At 46.0% G+C, this 19,200-nt stretch overlaps 1 protein-coding gene across 3 annotated transcripts in view; it reads left to right on the forward strand.

Annotated features, from left to right (window-relative positions):
* The window catches only part of LOC138514148 (src substrate cortactin-like), a 524,537-nt gene that overhangs the window by 130,108 nt on the left and 375,229 nt on the right, over window positions 1-19,200 (forward strand). For all 3 annotated transcript variants that reach the window (XM_069629449.1, XM_069629451.1, XM_069629450.1), the window contains exons 2-3: window positions 7,505-7,588; window positions 9,604-9,677. In XM_069629449.1, the coding sequence (XP_069485550.1) occupies window positions 7,505-7,588; window positions 9,604-9,677 (158 nt within the window). The remainder of the gene's footprint in view (window positions 1-7,504; window positions 7,589-9,603; window positions 9,678-19,200) is intronic.

The following is a 19,200-nucleotide window of genomic DNA, read 5'->3' on the forward strand; positions in this document are numbered from 1 at the left end:
ATTCCTCATTCTGAGGACCCGGATCCAGATGCGATTTCGGCGGCAGCCATGCCGCCAATAGCGGCATGGCTACCGCTGAGGTCGTAATGAGGCCCATTGTTTCCTATGCTGTAGTTTTCGGTATCGCTAGGGATCTTGACTGGCTCTCTGGAAGTATCCACTTTATGGGAAGGAGTTTCCCCACATAGGATGGGCAACACCCTTTCCTCCTTCTGGTCACTGGTAAGGGAAGGGGTGTTGCAGGGGGTATGTGTGTCTCTATGATCCTGCCTATCGGTAAGGTTGGTGGGTGGGGCCTCTTACCTGTGACTGCCCCCTGCCCTAGTTTCAGGACCCACTGAGTGGGGTCAGGGGACCACCTCGTAGACCTCCTTGGGGGGGGCACATCCACTAGCTTTGAGCAGCACCTCGGCCCTGCTGACCACCCCGCTGTGGGTTCCCAAGGTCAGACAGTGGTCTTGGTCACAGGGTTTACGTGTGATGCATGACCTTACTTCATATACCGGTTGCTTGTTTGTACAAGCTTAGTGTGTGTTCTGTAAAATGCTGTTTGGGAGTGCTGTAGACTGTATTGTGTGTGCATGTGGGAGTTGGTGGTGTGTTTGTGTGTGGTATGTAATAGGTGTCAGAATCTATATTCTGGACACTCTAGGAAAAGGACGTCTGCTTTGAGGGGTCTTATATTTTAACCTTTAGTCAGAACTGATCTCTCCTTTTGTAGGTCACAGCCAAAAGGTGAAGGCCCCCCACACACCGTATTTCAATAGACAGTTGTCAACCTGCTACCATTTGGATGGAAACTCAACACTATTCTGCTATAATTTGAATGTGTGTGGTTTAAGTGACCTTTATGTCACTTTATTTGAGGGTCATGAGGAGATGCCCGAATAGCCATGGATAAAACGCAAAGATTCTTAAAGGAATTATTGAAGGATGCTCTGGCGATATCACTCAATGAACAGGTTGATCATTTTGCAATATTGGGTGCATGTATTTGTTCTAGAGAAGAGAATCATAACATTAAAAATAAAGGAAGAATTCAGTTCAGACGGGTCTTTAACCTACAATAAAATCTTCAGTTTTGTGGGTTCTGTTATGTATTAATTTAAGAATATATTTGGGATTTCTAACATTTTGTGCACTTTAATTGTTACAACTGTTGAACAGATGGATGTGTATATTCAGTATTTATGGCATTAGAGTGACTTCAGAAAAGGGAATTGGCTATGTAACACAATGATTCAAAAGACTGCTCTACAGGAAAGAGAACTAGTTAACCCAAACATTTATCATGGAAATGAATCGTTTTAAGACCACTAAATGTTATACTTCAGACCTGTGAACGGCATCAAATAAATACTAAACAATTCTTACATGTGCAAACAGAGTGAGAAAAGGACGAATGGTTATGAAAAGCCGGTGAGTGACGTAGAGTTGAGGAAGCTGCAGTAGTCAGTGTAGAGAGGAGGAGGATGATTGAGAGAAAAGGGAGCAGGAGTGGATATCCTAAGGGTATTGGGGGTGGACTCAGTAGTCAGCACCTGACAAGGAGTGTATTGAATAAAAGCCTTGAATTCCTGCCTCAAGTGCAAGGTAGCTTCACTGTGGAGCTCCGGAGTCCTTGTTTGTAGCAGGGAATGCTTGCTTTCTGGTTTTCTCCTTCTTGAATTTCTTTAGTTTAGCGATGCCATGGAATCTTGTGCTGTGCTTGCCTGCAAAGATAATGAGATTTTCAGCTATTGCATTCCGCATGAATCATCAGTCAAACCTTTTACTGATAGGATTTCTTATGGGAAGAAGAAGGTCCCAAGGACAGTGAAAGGGTCACTGGAAACGCCCTTCGTTCCCATAGAAAAGCGAGTGTAATGAGAGCCAATGAATACTCTTTGGTAAAGTTTGCTTTTCTTGAGGACACCCGGGATTAAAACAATCATGGCTAAAATACAGGGTAGAACTCGAAAAACCCAACAGTTACTACAAAAACAGCAATAAGATGTCGGCAGCATGAAGGGCCGTTGCTGGGCTAACAGGGTCACTGTGGACACTCTGCCTTGGGTAGAGGTCTCCTCACAGAAATGGGTACAGCGGTTTAGGTTCGTAAGCTAACCGTATCACTTCCCTCCAGCTACCACAGGTAACCACTAAGTTATGCCAACCTTGTAGGGGTTTAAGCACATAGGGTACCTACTGGCCATGAAAGGTACCTACTGGCCATGAAAGGTATCCGATATGGAAGAAAATGAAACCTGAAGGACCCTGAAGAACTAGGGTGACTCCTGCCACCCCTATGTGACTTGTCCACTAAGCCTGATTTGCATATGCTCTTTCCGATTCTGTAATGGCATGGCAGGCTGAAAATCGTCTGGAGGGGTTCCCTGACCAATGCCGGAGGTCGTGATTCATTCCAACCCTCCACCCATATTCTTCAGTTTTGCTGCATGATTTAGATGCAGGTCTTCATTTGAATGATGTAATTTACATAGGTGACTATTTTAGTGTATTTACATGTTATAGTTGGCCACAGGTTCTCTCACATGTTCCATATTGAAGTTGAAGATGACAGGTCTGTGGGTGTATCTGTTTTCCACGTTGGGGTTTGGTTTGTTGGCAAGAATCCACCCCCTGTGCTATGCCGGAGAAGCAGCTGAAAAAAGCATAGCAGATGACATCAAAGTCCTGGTCAAGATGGAGCAGGACCTGAGTTTCATCAGCATATATGTAAAATGTGACTCCAAAAGACTCACATGGTCATTTTATACCAGACGGCAATTGCATGGTGCAGATGGCCACTTATGTTTGCACTAACGTGCGATGGGGTATCTTGCATGCAGTTTTCTTCGCTCTCAAAGCAGAGACTAAAACACAAGAGTAAATGAGGCAAAATCACTTTAATTTTAATCTTCCCTTTGTGAGAGATAATAAACACTGCCTGCAAATCTTCTTTGCAGGCAGCTCTTTATAATGGATTCCAATGGAATCCGCCTGCTCATATGCAGGTGCTAAAGTGAGACGTATTCCACTGGAATTCATTAGTTTAGTACCTGCATGAACATTTCATGTGGGAGTAAAACTAAGTGCTCACTCGAGATCGAGGAGGAAAGCATGGTGGAGATGTCATCTCTGCTCTGTCCGCCTTCATTTGCCTTGTGTCAGCACGAAAATAGGTTAATGCGTAAAAGGAATGCATAAAAGCATTTTACCGTTTCCTTTTACTCTTGGACCCATTCGAAAATTACCCCCTCAGTGTTCCCGGCAAGCCCACACATATAATTATTAAAAAAGAGAGGGTAAACCCGAACCAGGTGAAACACACCCTTGAGCGAACAAGAGGTTTTGAGAATGTAAAGGGAGGAAAGTCCACAGATCAAAGACAACCTGGCAAAAAAGGTTCAGTCAAAGAAAATACATTAACTATATTCGTTACCGCCACTTGGCCCGGTGGGATTACTGCTGGATTACAAGTGGGGGTGGCGGAGTAAATTCCCATTTATTTAGAGTCCATTGGTCTCAATGGGGCATTTTTGGCAGAATTACTGTGGTGGACATTCGGCCTCTGTAATTCTGCCCAAACTTGGCAGAAAGCTGGCCGATTTCCCTCCAGCTCACGGCTTTCTGCCAAACTTGTAGTCGGGCAGTGCGGGAGGCTGCAGTATATTGTAATACCGCTGCATTTATTCCGCACCACCCAACTTGTAAAGCGGCCCAATTTTGACCAGATTTAGAGAGATGTTGACGGAGGTGCCAGTAGTCAATGATGTCAAAACTGGGTGATGGATTGATCAAAAACAGAGCCAGGATACCACAGCAATTTTCTACAGTTGTCCATAATTGATATTAGCATGCACAATTTAGGTTGAAAGGTAGCTTTGAAACTGTGCAGGAGGACGTTGTCTTTTCTGGAGCCCGGCAAGAACAGCTGTTTCTATTAGTTTAACAGGAAGTGGGTATGAAAATAGTCCCATATTTGGCAGAATTAACAGATGCTAGAGCAGGAATCTGTTGATGGGGTATCAGCACTTAGGCTATAATAGGAGGCCCTACTGAACCCATTTTAGTTGAAGAACTGATAACATAGCAGGTGTGCTCCCAATTAAGGGATTTACGGGTCTTAACTAGATGTGAGGCTATATGGGGGAACAGATTATTGGGTGCTCTTGAATTTAGACTGATAATTTACAGATTGCAAATTTAGGCCTGGTTTAGAGGATAAAAGCTGTCTAGACACCCCCGAAGGTTTTGCAGGGTCTAATAATGATTGGGCACTGAAAGAGTGGAGCCATTCCTGTTCGATCCCTAGAAGATGGTTGCAATTTTGGCTATTTGGTTGAATGATAAGGTATTACTAAGTTATTGATAGAGAAAGGTTACATTCATTGGTCACTTTTGCATGATAAACGTTAGTAGTTTGTTATGAATAAATTCAATGAATACATTGAAGGCACAATCAATTGCACACTAATTATTGTGCCTCAAATGGAACAGATCAAGCAGAGATATTTGAAGGGTAACAAATAGGAGAGAGATCTTCAGAGGCGCCATTTTTCTGTTTCTTCTAGAATAGGAATGACAAATACATTGGACAGTTGGTTGACATGATAAAAGATGGATAGTAAAAGATGTCATCTTGCGATCAGATCATAGAAATGGCACAGCGTGAGATACCAAAATGGTTTCTAATAAAAATGAAAATAGCATTAGCAATATGGCCCAGTGCTTGAGGGGGATTGGCAACTGAAAATCAGAGGTTACAGGGTAATTGGGTTTTCATAGTACCCCATGTCGTCAGGTCCTACATGGCGATATTGTGCGTCTGGATGTGATTGGCAATCCACACCTGCAAAACCAGCTGTACACAAATTAAGACTTAACCAGTGTTTACAGGAGTTGTTGAGACTTGGGTGTAGAAGGAGGTTTTGGAAGTGGTCCTAAACAGGATGTCTGTAATGTAGGGGTCTTTCTTTGATATGATATGATCTGAAATGGCATTTATAACGCTCCTATACACAAGTGTTTCTAGGCACGACAAGACAAGGAGGGGGAAACATAGGGAGGACAAAACAACGATTTTACTAGGCCCTGTGTCATTCAGATTGTGCAAGTGCAAGGAAGTAGAAGAGGAGAAGTGGCGGGGCTGGGGGAGAAGTACAGGTAATTTAAAAGTGCAGCTAGCATGTGGCTCAGTGCAGGAACTCAAAAAGTGCAGCCAACGGGTGGCTCATAAGTGCAGAGAGGAGGGACTCTAGGGTTGCAGATACATACCACAAGTGCTAGGGGAGCTGGGAGGCAGTGCAAAGTGCAACTGGACATGCAGGAGCCTGGGCCGAAGTTCAGGGGGTAGCCAGGTGACCAGTGCATGGAGCAGTCGGGACATCAGCAAGGGAGAGGAAGAGAGAAAGGGGAAGCGAAGAGGAATGTCTTGAGTTGCTTCCGGAACCAGAGTTGGTTCTGCTCAAGCTTGAGAGAGGCAGGGAGGCTGTTCCAGAGGGAGGCCCCAGCCAAGGAGAGAGATCTGCCCCCAAGTCTCTGCTTGGAGAAGCGTCTGACCCTCAGGGAGTTGGAGGTGGATGAGCAGAGAGCTTGAGAAGTGAGATGTTTAGGAAGAAAGAGTTGGAGGTAGGGCGGTCCCAGGCCCCAGAAAGCCTTGTGGACGATGCAGAGGGTCTTGAACTTGATCATTGCCGCCACTGGGAGCCAATGAAGAGATTTCAGAGCTGGAGAGATACTATCCCTGGGCTTGAGGCCAAGGACAAGTCTAGCAGTCCTGTTCTGCATAAGTTGTAGAGGTCAAAGAATAGAGGCAGGAGGATTTAGAAAGAGACTGTTGCAGTAGTCCAGCCTAGAGAGGACCAGAGCTCTGGAGACAGTGAGCTTCTGGGGGAAGTGATGAGAGGAAGAATACCTCTGAGGAGGTGCAACTGATAGTATGACATTTTAGAGACGTCACAGATGTGAGGAGAGAAGGAGAGGGTGGAGTCGAAGATGACCCCAAGGTTCTTAGCCTGACTGGTAGGAGCAGAAAGAGGGCCCAGTGTGGGTCCCCAGAGAGAGAGAGAGAGGAAAGGAGGGAGCTGGTGTTCGATGAGGAGGATCTCAGTCTTACTGGCATTAAGACAGAGATTATTGGCGGCACACCATTACTGAATTGAAGTAAGACAATCTGGAATAAGAAAAGGAGAAGAGGTAGCTGAGGGGAGCCTGAAGGAGAGCTGGGTGTCATCTGCTTAACACTGAAAGTTGGAGCAGAAGGAAGCTATGCGGTGGCCAAGAGGTTCCAGGAATTGGGTGAACAGCCAGGGAGAGAGGTTAGACCCCTGGGGAACACCACAAGTAGAGAGAGAGATAGAGGAGAGAAAAGACCCCAGTTGGACCTGAGAGGGTCGGTCAGTGAAAAAGGAGGTCAGCCAGGCCAGGGCCTAATCAGTGATACTCAGGCCATCACAGAGGCGATTGAGCAGGATGGCATGGTTGACTGTATCAAAGGCAGAAGAAAGATCGAGGAGAATGAGGACAGAAGGAAGGTTAGAATCAAGGTTAGGGAGCAGGTCTTCACAGGTGTTTGCTGAGTCTGCACAATGACTACGGGAGTGGTCTTGGAGTGGGATGCAGTTCATACCATCCCAATAGAGAAATTTTAAGACATGATCCACAGTGATATAATCTGTGATGGTACAATTTGCCAGAAGCAATTTTAAGGCAAGAGACGAGGTGGCATCCTTCAGATCACTTAGCTCTGTTCTTCTAGATTAGAACACCATGCCACCCGTGCATGCACTGAAGCAATCTTATGCATGTAGCTTTAAAGCAAAAAGCTAAAATAAGACAAGACCTCCTTGCACGCCTAGCAGATAATTGATGGACATGAAATGATAACCTGGATTAAGACAAACAATGCTTGGCAGCACACATGACATTCATGAGAGGTCCATGTTCTGTCATGTGCACACTAGACTTGGGGCAACAGCAATGAGTGGAATAACATTCTCAGGACTAAGAGCAGGAACTGTTGGTTCAGAGAGGGATGCAATGGCATAGATTCATTTAAACTAAGCAAACCAGAGGTGAACAGTTGGACGGCAGAGAGCTTGTGTAATACACAGGGGCACTACAGACTAGGGACGCCTGGTTGTGGACAGATGCAAATAGGTTTCAGAGAACTGTTGTGGAAGTGGTAGTGCAGACACACGTAGTATACACACTCATAGTAGTAACACACCTTACACTTCCAGGTGTGCCTGATTTTAACCTAGCCAGAATATGTGGTCTCAATAGTAACTCTGCTGCCCTTCCGGATATGGCAGTGCTCATATTCTCAGAGGTGGAAGTCGTTCGCAGACTCAGTATAGGCATTCACAACAGCAACTCTTCTCTCCCTTCGAGATGGGTGCAGTTCATATATTCAGTTTGTATATTTACAACAGTAGCTCATTTTCCCTTCCAGATGTGGTCATATAGTCACTCAGTGTCCCCCTTTGCTAACCGTCTTCTGCTCTCATTTGCCTTTCAGATGTGGAAGTCTGCAGTTGGGCACAATGTGTCTGTCAAGGTGGAGACAGCGGGGGATGATTGGGAAACAGACCCTGATTTTGTGGTAAGTTTCATGAAGCTTTGAAATCAAGTTTCTGATCAAACCAGTTATGTTTAAGTAATTTCCAATTAGAAAGGAGTCAAATGTTATGCAGTGCAATGCATGCAACTCCACAGCCGCAGTGGAGGCCGCCAATCGCACTTCGACGCTTTGCCAGTAGAACATTCTGTGCCAGATTATTGGTGTCCATGGGACCTTCTCAAGTATAGGACCCAGTATCAGTGACATTCCCTTTCTGCTGATCTCAGTAAGAGAGAGTTTCCAGTGTTGCTGATCTCATTATAAGTAATTCAGTCCTGATGCGGATCCGTGTTTTAGTGACTTGTGTTGTTGGTCTCATTATCCTGACTCATTGGTGCTGGTGGGTACAGTATCAGCAAATCAAAGAAGTGGCTGGCTAAATCAGGTAGCCCTGTTTCACTGGTGCTGCTGCAGTGAAAATTAGTTATTCATTAGTGTTCCTGGTCACAGTGCCAGTGAGACTCTGGTGCGCCAGTATATGTATGAATCACTAATTGGTGTTGCTGGTTCTGCTCACTGATTAGTGACTCCTTACGGCTACTAGATGAAGTATCAGTGACATACTGGTGCCTATGATTCCAGGCTCAATGACTTGCCTGGCATGCTGAGCACAGTATGATTTACCCACAAGTACTGCTGTTGCAGATATGATGAGCTCACGTATGCAGTTGGTGTGTGGTGCCCTGGTGACTTAGAGGCCCTGCTCTCAGTTGGCTTGGCTCTATCCTCACTAATAGAACCATCCAGGAGGGATTGTCCCCTCTATCTCTTCATAGCTATTGCACTCTCACCTGGCATACTCCCTGGATTAGCTTCCAATCTCTCTAATGATCCTTAGGCTCTGTTGTCCCACATCAGGAACCACTACATAATTGGTTACTAAAGCACTAACAGTTCAGTTATGTACAATATAGTACATATAGGAACAGTAAGCTACTTGGAAGATTGGTGAGTGTCATGCCAAATTAGCTCACAGGAGATCCTTTCAGGGAAACAAGGTGCTTTTTTTAATAATATGTTAAAAGCCATGTACACTGGTTAAGCTGTTGATTTCTTGGGGAGTGCTTCATATGCTTAGAAGGTGCATTACAGTTGTATGGAGCTAGGAGGGTGAAAGAGGGGATTAAGGAGGCAGCATAGATTGGGTGACGATAGAGGGCTTGTGATTGCTGGAAGCGAGCAGGTATGTTGTGGGATATACAGTGGCTAGATGGGGGCAGTACACAGATTTACAGACTAGAAGTACAGAGGGACCAGTTTTATCGGGGACGCATAAGTGTTTCAGCCTCATTGGTGCTAAACAATCCAGTGTCCATGACGCTGTGATGCTTCTGGTTCCAACATGAGTGACTCGGGTATGATGATCCCAGTATGACTGACTTGGGTGCTGCTGATTCAAGTGTCAGTAATTAATTGGTCCTGTGAGCAACAACTTGAGTGGCTCACTGGTGCTACAAATTACACTACGAGCGACTTGCTGGTTTTGATGGCTTGTGGTCGCAGTATAGGTGACTCTGTGGTTGATGCTCTCAGTATGTGTTACCCTAGTACCGCCTGTCCCTCTGCGAGACACTCTCTGTTCCTGCTGGTCCCAATTTCACTGCATCTGATGCTTCTGGTGTCACTGCCTGTGGTTATGTTAGCTCCATTATTGCTGACTCAGCTAGTCACAGTATAAGTCACTCTAGCACTGCTGGTTCAAGTATCAGAAACTCACTGGTCCTGCTGGGTCCAGGATCAGTGGCACACTAGTGTGGTTGATCCCAGTATGAAAGACTCGCTGCTGCATCTGTTACAAATATGAGTATCTTTGTTGTTGATGATCCTGGTATGGGTGATTCTGTTGCTATTGGCCCCACTACTGGTGCTGTTGGTTGCATTGCCTGTAACCCATTAGTACTGCCAGTCCTAGTATTTGTGTCTCACTGCCTATGTTGGCCTTAGTGTTGGGGGCTCACCTCTATGTGTCTTACTGAATTTGCTTGTTTCTTCTGCAGAATGATATTTCAGAGCAGGAGCAGAGATGGGGAGCAAAGACTATTGAGGGCTCAGGTCGCCCTGAACACATCAAGTAAGTGAAATTACCCCATCCCAAAGCCTTCATGTTACACTGGGATTTGTGTTACCATATGTATGTAGTTTACTGGACATGTCACCACATGCAGTTTGTATGCTGAGGTTTTCAACACTGCTTGTACTATACTGCAATCTTCACCATAGGCTTATTGTATACTGGGGTCTTCACCATATGGCTTGTGGAATACTGGGATTTTTTCCTACAGTAAATTGATGGGCTGATGTCTTTACCACTGGTGTATGGTACATTGGAATCCTCACTGCAGGATTATGATATACAGGGATTTTCGTAACAAGATAATGATACACTGGGGTCTTCATCAGAAGCTTAAGGTATAAACTTCAAGTTTATGGCATATTGGGATCTTTGCTACTCCTATATGGTATGTTAGATTCTACACCACAGGAGTGTGGTACACTGGGATCTCTCACCACAGGTTTGTAGTATGCTGTGACCCTCACCACAAAATGATAATACACTGTGAAGTTTCCCACAAACTTGAGATATACTGGGATCTTAACAACACATTTTGATTTTGCAGATTCTCTGCCACATGCGTATGCCATTCTGGGGTCACAGGCTTATGGGATACTGAGAGCTTCTCCACATGCTTATGGTATTCTAGGTGTTTAGCAAAGGCATATGCTAAACATGGCTGTTTCACACAGGTTTTAGTGCACTGGGACTGTCCCTAAATTCGTATGATGTATTGTACTAGCACCACCGGGTTATGATTTGGTACCTACCCAACTCACTGCAGCCGCTTCACTTCATTTGGTGAAGCGCCAATTTGACCATATTTTCCGCTGCATTTTGTAGTGGGGTGTGGGGTAAGGGTATATTTTTATATTGCATATTAGGGTAGTGGGGAATGAGAGAGGCATAGGATGGCAGAGAAGGGGGATATGATGCATCTCATGAAAAATACCCCACAAAAATGTGGTTAAACAGCCACCACTCTGCGTTGATCCTATGATATACTAGAGAAGTGTTTAGTGATAGTTGGTTTATGGTGTGAGGCATGCAAAGCATCAATTGCAGAGGACTTGTGTAAGGCTTTAAAGGTTTTGAAGCATTTTCATAAGGTAGCCTGGCTGTAGGGGTGAGAGATAAGAAATGGTGTCTGCTAAAGGTCTTCTTGCACGGAGCTATAATCTACCTCTAGAGAGATGGGTGGCCGTAGAGAGTGTTTTGTGAAGGTGACTGCTCTGACTGGCCACCTCTAAGGGTCCTTCTTTTTCAAATTCTAAAAGAGTGGCAAGGGTAGGATGGGTAGGAACCCGTATATGAAGGTTAAGTCAGTGCTAAGAATATCAGGCTTAGACATACCTGTAGGCATAACATTCTGTTCCGTTATGTTGTGGTTCTAAGAAAAATACAGATACCTGTTGGTATTTTAAAATCCTTTACTGGTGTTGAGTGTCACATTTCCATTTAACGTTTTAAGATCAAAGGGACTCCGGAAGTAGTTCAGCTTCTGTGGTAGGGGTCCATCTATGTAATGCAAGTTGCTTAACACATGCAGCGAGTATGGGGCAGGGGAGTGCTGTGGTGGTCTTTCCCTGGCCCGGTCCCACCCTGTCTCCCTAGTTGAAAGATATATGTGTTCAGCTATGTTTATTAGTGTTCTGCTGTGTTCATTATCACATCTGTGAGGGAAGTCAACTTGCCAGAGAAACTATTAGGAAACCTTTACTCTGTGGTGGCAAAATAATAAAGGGATAGGAATAAAGCACAATTGAAATGTCGGATTAGTTAAATGAATTTGCCAAACGAAAGGTTTGTGGAAACCAAAGGTTCCAAATTAGCTTCTCTCCAGCCTCAGGAGGATTTTTAACATTGGAAAGTCTCACAACAAACCCTCTGGGTTCAAGACTTGCCATCTTCTGGGTTTTTGGATGATTCCAGGAATATACTACTTTCATATGAACAACTCCCCTTTTCCCCCCTTTTTCTTCTGTGATCTGGTCTTAGTTGTCCGATGTTGGTTGTGTTTTTCCAGGATCCCAACTGTCTGGTCCTCGAGATTGTTTCTCTCAGTGGATTTGTTGGTGTCCTATAGCAAAGGAATAAGATGCTTGAGTAGCGAGTGTTGTACCTCCCTCAGTCCTGTCAAGGGACAAACAGGAGCCTGGTAGGATGAGAGGGTGGTCAGCTACTCTACTTAGAGCTTCTCTCCCTAAGATCTCAGCCGCTAGGCTCAGCATGTTACTCTCTCTGCCCTACTTTCTTTTAGGCTCCTGCTTTCCCTTTTGTCATCTACAACCTTGGCTTCACCTGTTTGTAGTTCTCTTTTCAAGGTGTCTATTTCCTCAATTAACCTTTCTATGAACTCTCAGTCTCTGTCTTCCAGTTCCCTCTTCTTTTGAAACCATATTTGATCTCTATACTCTTTTTTTCCACTCCCCACTCTCTTTTTCACATTTTCACCCTTTCGGGCAATATTAACACCAGTCTTCAAATGTGAATTCTGTACATTCTCTTCCATCTCCTTTGCCCCTTCAATACTTTCCAGATTTCTCCTCTTTCTCCTTTTTGTGCACTGCAGTCAATGTTCACAAAATCTATTTTTTATCGCCCACCTTCTTCGCCCATGCTTTCTTTGCTCCTCTGAGTACCACCTTTTCCCTTTATATGCACAACTTTTATAACTTGTATGCCTCTTTCACCTTTTTTACCCCTTTGGGTCCCTTCTTACTACTTTAACCCTATACTACTTCACCCTTTTTTGCATTGCTCTTCTCCGGGGTACTTCCAATCACACCTTCTTCACCCCTTTGGCACCACCCACCTGAGCTCTACTTTTACATTGAAAGATGTCTGGGTATTTTTCTCCCAGCTTCTGAACCCTTCTGGCCACCTTCTTAGACCTTTGGGCTCAACCCTCTAATTTTCATCAACTCAATGGTCTCTTGTTCTTTCCACCTTCTCGACCCCTCTGAGCACCTTATCTACACCTCAGGGCATCACCTTATCTCTCAACAATTTCACCCTCTTTGGCCACCACTCTCCCACTCCTTGCCTCATGTTCCAGCTCTCTTGAATCCTTGCTCTATTCTTCCAGGTCTCTCCTCCAGCTACCATGTTCTAGTATTGCACAGCCTCTTGAACCTCTCCTCCAGTCTCCTGGGTCTTTCTCATCTCCAAACAACAAACTCCTGTCTTCGCTCTCTGGTTTCCAGCTCTGACTTCAAACACTCACATTGACAAACTGAGTGTGTGTGGGATTGTATGGGACTTTACCAAACCTTTCAGCCTCTGCCTGTTGAAAGGGGCTCTCTGGTGTGTTAGCTGGGATGGCAAGTGTCTCTTTGGCTCTACCCCTCGGGATGGTTACAGTCCTGATGTGAAATTTAACTTGTCACTAGCAATCCTCTATTTTCCTGCCACACCTTGACTCTGTCTTCCAGCCTCTCTATAGGATGAAGGACCTCTCGTGTGTCACTTCAGATAGCTGGTCTGAGGCTGAAGCCCTCCATCCCCGAGGATGGATTTCCCCTCCTATTTGGTGTTCTTCTATGGCTGCCATGCCCTGCCCTGGGCCTAGGAGCACTGAACTGCATGAGAGTGGATCCCTTGTGTAAATGATGGCAAGCTGTCTGGCTGTTGGGTTTCCTATAACTAATTTTGCCCCTGTGGATTTATATGGGATTCCTGCATGAGCGTGTAAAGACTGGAGGGAGGTCTGTACTTCTGCTCTCAATATGGTAGAGGAGAGATACAGAGGACCCCAGCTAAGATTCTCTATTACGGTAGCAATGGACGAGCACTCAAGGCCTAGCTTCTCAGGAGGTGATGCAGGCTGGTCCTTAAGTACAGTGTAGTCCCCCGGCACCCACAACGGAATGTCCACACACTCTATTAGTTAAAACACAGTCTTTATATATTTAAGATTCAAGGTTATATACACAATCACAATAACTCACTTTGTGCTCAGTTAATCTACAATGGCAAATATATACAGTTCTAAGTGGTACCACAATTATTATTAGATTTCATTAAATTGCATCAACTGTACTCTGGTTAAATGTCACACAAATCACTTAATAAAGGTAACCAACAATAGATATAGGAGGAAAGCAGTTGGTTAGAACAATTGGCAGAATACTGACCCCTACCACTAGACACAGTTCTGTGTGGAGATTCCCCCACCTGGACAACCTGTAAAATAAAGATATATCACAAGCCCAGTCCATATATTGTTCAATGAGTCTTATTTCCTTCTAGAAAGTGTCTACCACCCCAATGTACCTGGAATAGCAGAGTTCGACGACGAGTCATCGATTGATCCTTCTTGAGCGGCTCCCTTTAAAGCAGGAGCCATGGATCGTTGAGATCCCTTGAAGAAAGTGAACTCGGTGTCGAGGCGGCAGCTTCGGTCACATCGGTGCTCGTCGACGACAGAGCGAAGACGTCCTGAAAGGAAGAGGCGTGCGGGGCACCTCGATGTCGATAGTTCAGGACCGCAAAGTGCTTGTGAAGAACTGTGGCCCAGCAAGGGCGTTGAGTCGTCCGGTGTCTCTACGGTCTCAGGGTGGCGGGAAACCCACCGGCGGATGCTCCTCGGCGCCTCGACGGCCTGGCCTTCTCCGGCGGGATAAGGCGGGCGGCGGTGCGTACGAGCGCTTCTGTGAATCAAAAATCTTAGGCAAATGAGCGTTGCGGCTCCGGGCGTCGATGACACGACATCAAGCGGTCCCCACTTCTGGGCAACGCGGCTTCGACGGGCCTCCAGCGGTTATAGCAAACCTGCGAACCCTGGTAGATGATGGTGGATGGAATGTCCGGTGCTTATCTTCGTTCTCCTCGGCAGTCCCCGTCCCTGGTCGGCAGCCTGTCGATGGTCTGACTTCCAGGGAGCTTTGGCGAAGGTTACCGGTGCTCGATGGTCCCTCGGAGCACGGGGTGAGGCTGCCTAACCAGGTCCTTTCTTGGATCAGTCTCGATGGCTCGGCAGCTTTCAGATTTCGGCGAAGGGAGACAGCAGTCAACCACCTTCTTCAGGCTCGGTTGTCGAGATCAAGCGTCAATTTCAACTTCAGCTTCTGAATGAATTCTAGCAGTGAGTGGCCCCCAGATATACTAGTTGATCTCCCATTCATTCTGCTGGGTCACACTAAGGCAACCAATCACTCAGAAGGGCATTCAGCAGTCAGTCAGCCATTCAGGAGATTACAGTGCATTCAGGCCATTCTCCTCCCTCTATGACACTCACAACAAGGAATGTGTATTGGGACAAGTACCCAGCCATTCAACACTATAGACTGCATTCATACCAGCTTCGGGCAGGGCTGTCTCAGTCATTGTATTTCATACTAGAAACCAGTCATCCACAACAAGAAGTGCATATTGGTCACACACTCCATTCACCCAGGTCCCACCCACAGGGTGTACCCACAATTTACAGTCAATGGGAAAGCTCCAGCTAGTCTGGCCTGGACTTCACACCAACACCATATATGGCACTTCCACCCAACAGCCAGTTAGGGGGAAGGGACAGAGTCACGGCTTCCCAGGTCTTTGGGAAAACAAGGTAACAGGCAATAGAAAGCAAGAGGCCACAGGGGCCTTCTTGTTTCCTATAAGGAATCAACTGATTCCAATGGTAGGGCCTGGGTATCCCAAAATGGAGGATACTCAGAACAACTGTCAAATTCAGCATGAGTTGCCACCAGCCCATACCCTGCTTTGTGGGCCACACACAGGTGCCCAAAAACATACACTAGGGGCACAGGGTTGTACCCCCACCCATGGGTGCCTTAAGGCTATCCCATGGGTCTGTACACCAAACCAAAAACAGGAAGAGCTGCACTACCAGGAGTCCCACATGATCTCCTGGGCAGAAAACAATACAGAACACAAATGAAAAAGGACTACAGTACAAGGACAGGGAGGCCCTGTCCCTCCAATGCATTTCCAGCATCACAGAGGGGAACCGAGTGTTCAGGCGTTGCTGCTTCTGTGGGACCTCCCTTTCTCAATTCTTGTAAATGGTCAGGAGTGTATGCAGTGGCAATGTGACTGTCTCCTACTCTGAGATGGTGAAAGGTGGGGAGATCAGGCAAGCGTCCCCGTACTACCCCTAGGCCCCTCATCTGCTCACTTGGGGAAGGACCCAACCTCCATGGAGGTCCCAAGAGCGAGGCTGATGATTTGTCTCACTACCTAGGAATGTGTTCCCAAGCAATGTGATCAGATATTAACTGTCCCCCATTTCCACTTTTACCATAGCTTCCCTTTCCCCAACTGTGTAACCTGCCCTTAGCTTCAAAACCTTCTTACTGCAATGTACTGCATTATAAATAAGATTTTTAGATTTCAGTTAAATCCAATTTAATCTGATTTTTGCCACCCAGAAAGAATTGCCCCTTCTAGGGATTTATTTGAAAATGTCTGAAAATAGCCAGTAGATGCCAGCACTGACGCTGCTACACATGGATTCTTGCATTACATTGAAAATGTAAAGCAAAGTCAGCAATGCCAATAGTGGACATTTTTAGAAATGTTCGTGCCTGAATTTGATTCTAATTTAACTTAGCTATATAACTTGGATCAGCAGTACATGTCCTTTGCTATTGATAACATCCCCATCAAGGTATCCAACAATGGTAAGACACTTGGGGCCTAATCACGACTTTGGCGGTAACGCCGGAAAGGCAACCAAAACATTTGTCAGCCCTCCCGCCATCGAAGGCTCTGTCGACAAAGTCAAATCACTCACCGTCGCTGAAACCTTCCACAACGGGAAAGCCCCCTCAAGTCCTGGTGACGACCTACTTGCCGACGACAAAAACTCCACAAATATTGTTGACGAAAGAATCGTCCACTACCCACTCATCAACAACAAGAACACCGAAAATACCATTGATGAAAGAATCGTCCACGACTCACTGGTCTACCACAAAATACTATACCATGTGGATGGAATTGCACCAACATTCCTCGTTGCAATGTGGCTTGTCGTCGAAGAAAGAAAAGCATCCCTCAACAATGGCATGTCGATGGCCATAAGGCAAAAATCCATAGGAGACACGGAAAAATGCCCACAACATTGAAATCAAGGCCTACAGGTATGGAGAGAATACACTCAGCAAGGCTAGATAAGGCCACAGTCCAACCAGCGCCAGTACAAACCCCATGTACCACAGAAGGAGATGCAACCTATTACATCATCTATCTCAGCGATCCCCTACAGAGAATGCCTGAGGAGCTACTGCAACATCAGATTGACTCTGACCTCGAGGCGCAGCAGGCGGACACCACAATATTCTCTGATTCTGAATCAGACGACTCGGTCATCCTGGAAGGTGAGATGCCTAGTAGTGCAGTGGACAACATGCAGCCGACCCTGCATCCTCAAGATAACCTCCATGCAGCCGTCCTAAGAGCTAACTTTTCTTGGAGCGCATTTTTCGACATGGGAAGCCCTAGTGTGGCTGTCAGCAGATAGGATCAGTGGGTTACCATCCACAAATGAATGCAGCTACTGGGCATGATGCTCCCAAACAACTGGATCATGGGAAGACACTGTGATGATTACTGTCAGACTGATGCACAGGCTTAGATGGTTGACCATCACACAGCACATAAACTTGGGGAACCCCCCTGCAGGAACCACCACATCAAGAGACCTTGATCACATATGCCTGTCAGTTTGTGGTGGGGGGGCACATTGACCATCTCCACGTCAAGGGACACTGGAGACTTGTGGAAGTGAATCTGCACATCAACATCTTGGAATTGAGAGTGGTCAGGTGGGCTCTCTGCTCATTACTGCCAGTATTGCGGGATCGACAGTGCGTGTCCTTACAGACAATTTAACTACAATGTATTACATCAGGAAGCAAGGAGGAACAAAGTACCAAACTCTGTTCCTTGAAGCTCAGCAGATTTGGCACATGGTGATTGCGAACCACATAATTCTTCAGGCATACCACCTCCGAGGTGAACAGAACTCAGTGGACAGTCTCGGCAGAGAAGCCACTAAGTGCCACGAGTGGGAATTGAATGATGCGGAACTCAAGAAAGTCTTCAGGCAGTGGTCACACCCACAGATAGATCTCTTTGCAACCAGACAAAAGAAAACATGGGAGCAGTTTGTGAGCAGGACCCCACAAAAGGGGTTAAAGAGGGATGCCATCGGCATAGCATGGACTAACCTATTCACATATGCTTTTCCTCCGAAACTAGTGCTCTGCAAGATGGTGCAGATGATGAGAACATATCCGTGCCGAATAATTCTGATAGCCCCAGCATGGCCATGGCAATCATGGTATTCAGGCCTAGTCCAACTGTCAGGAGACTGTCCGATCTGGCTGCAGGGATGCCCCGAGTTGGTGTCCCAAGATCAAGGGAGGATACTGCACCACGACCCACAGTCACTCAGGCTGCCAGCATGGCTCCTGAATTCTCAGACCTAGATGTTCCAGAGGAGTGTAGGGAAGTTCTACACGCAGCAAGGGCGACCTCGACCAACGGTCCTATCAATTCAAGTGGAAGAAATTCTGCACATGATGTGCGCAACAAGGTGCTCGACCACTAGGAACACACCCAGAACAGCTCCTCCCAAACCTCATTTCCCTAGCTCCAGGGGGACTGTCCCATTCCTCGAATAGAGTTAATCTTGCTGCAATATCCAGGTACAACAGGAGGAGAGGAAAATTGCAGCTGTTTAGTGACAGGCTTGTTAAGCACTTTCTAAGGGGGATATCCGGTTGTTTCCCTCCACCAAGAAGTCACTGCCTTAGTGGAGACTGAATACAGTTCTAGCAGGTCTTATGAGAGCGCCCTTCGAAACCTTTAGCCACTGCTAACATAAAATACCTGTCTTGGAAGGTGGCATTTTTAGTGCTGATTACTTCCTCCAGAAGGATGTCGGAAATACAAGCACTGACAGTGAACAAACCTTACTTACACTTCAGAAAGGAAAAGTGGGGCTGAGAACCAACCCCAGCGTCATGCCTAAAGTCCCAACAGAGTTCCACATGAATTCCACCATCATACTACCTACCTTCTTCCAAAATGCCAGGTCACCAGCGGAGATTGCGCTACACTCTCATGATGTGCTAAGAGCGATCAAATATTATCTGGACAGAACAACATTTTTCAGAGACTCTACGCAGCTATTTGTCACATATGGTCCTTCAAATAAAGGAAAAGCGATCGCGAAACAGGGAATATCCAGATGCGTCTCATCAGTGATCTCCCTCTGTCATGCGAAGGCAAATAGACCACTAACCAGCAAATCTAGGGCGCACAGCTGGGAGCTTGCAGCGGATCCCCCAGTCCTAAAGCATGAACTATACAGACATCGTTGCTGCAAAGTGTTGAAAACGCTGTGAAGAGATGGCAGGTCACACTCATGGGTAGTCTGTTTTGAGTAAGGCTTGCAGCAAGGAGAGAGACGGCTGTTCATGCTGCTGATCAACGAAGAAACTTTTTTCAGTGTTTATTTTTTCTATTTTATACCGAGATACACACAAGAACAGCAAATATTGAAATAAAAATTCAGTTTGGA

This window comes from Ambystoma mexicanum, chromosome 12 (assembly GCF_040938575.1).
Source record: "Ambystoma mexicanum isolate Mex_15411 chromosome 12, UKY_AmexF1_1, whole genome shotgun sequence".
Taxonomy (NCBI): domain Eukaryota; kingdom Metazoa; phylum Chordata; class Amphibia; order Caudata; family Ambystomatidae; genus Ambystoma; species Ambystoma mexicanum.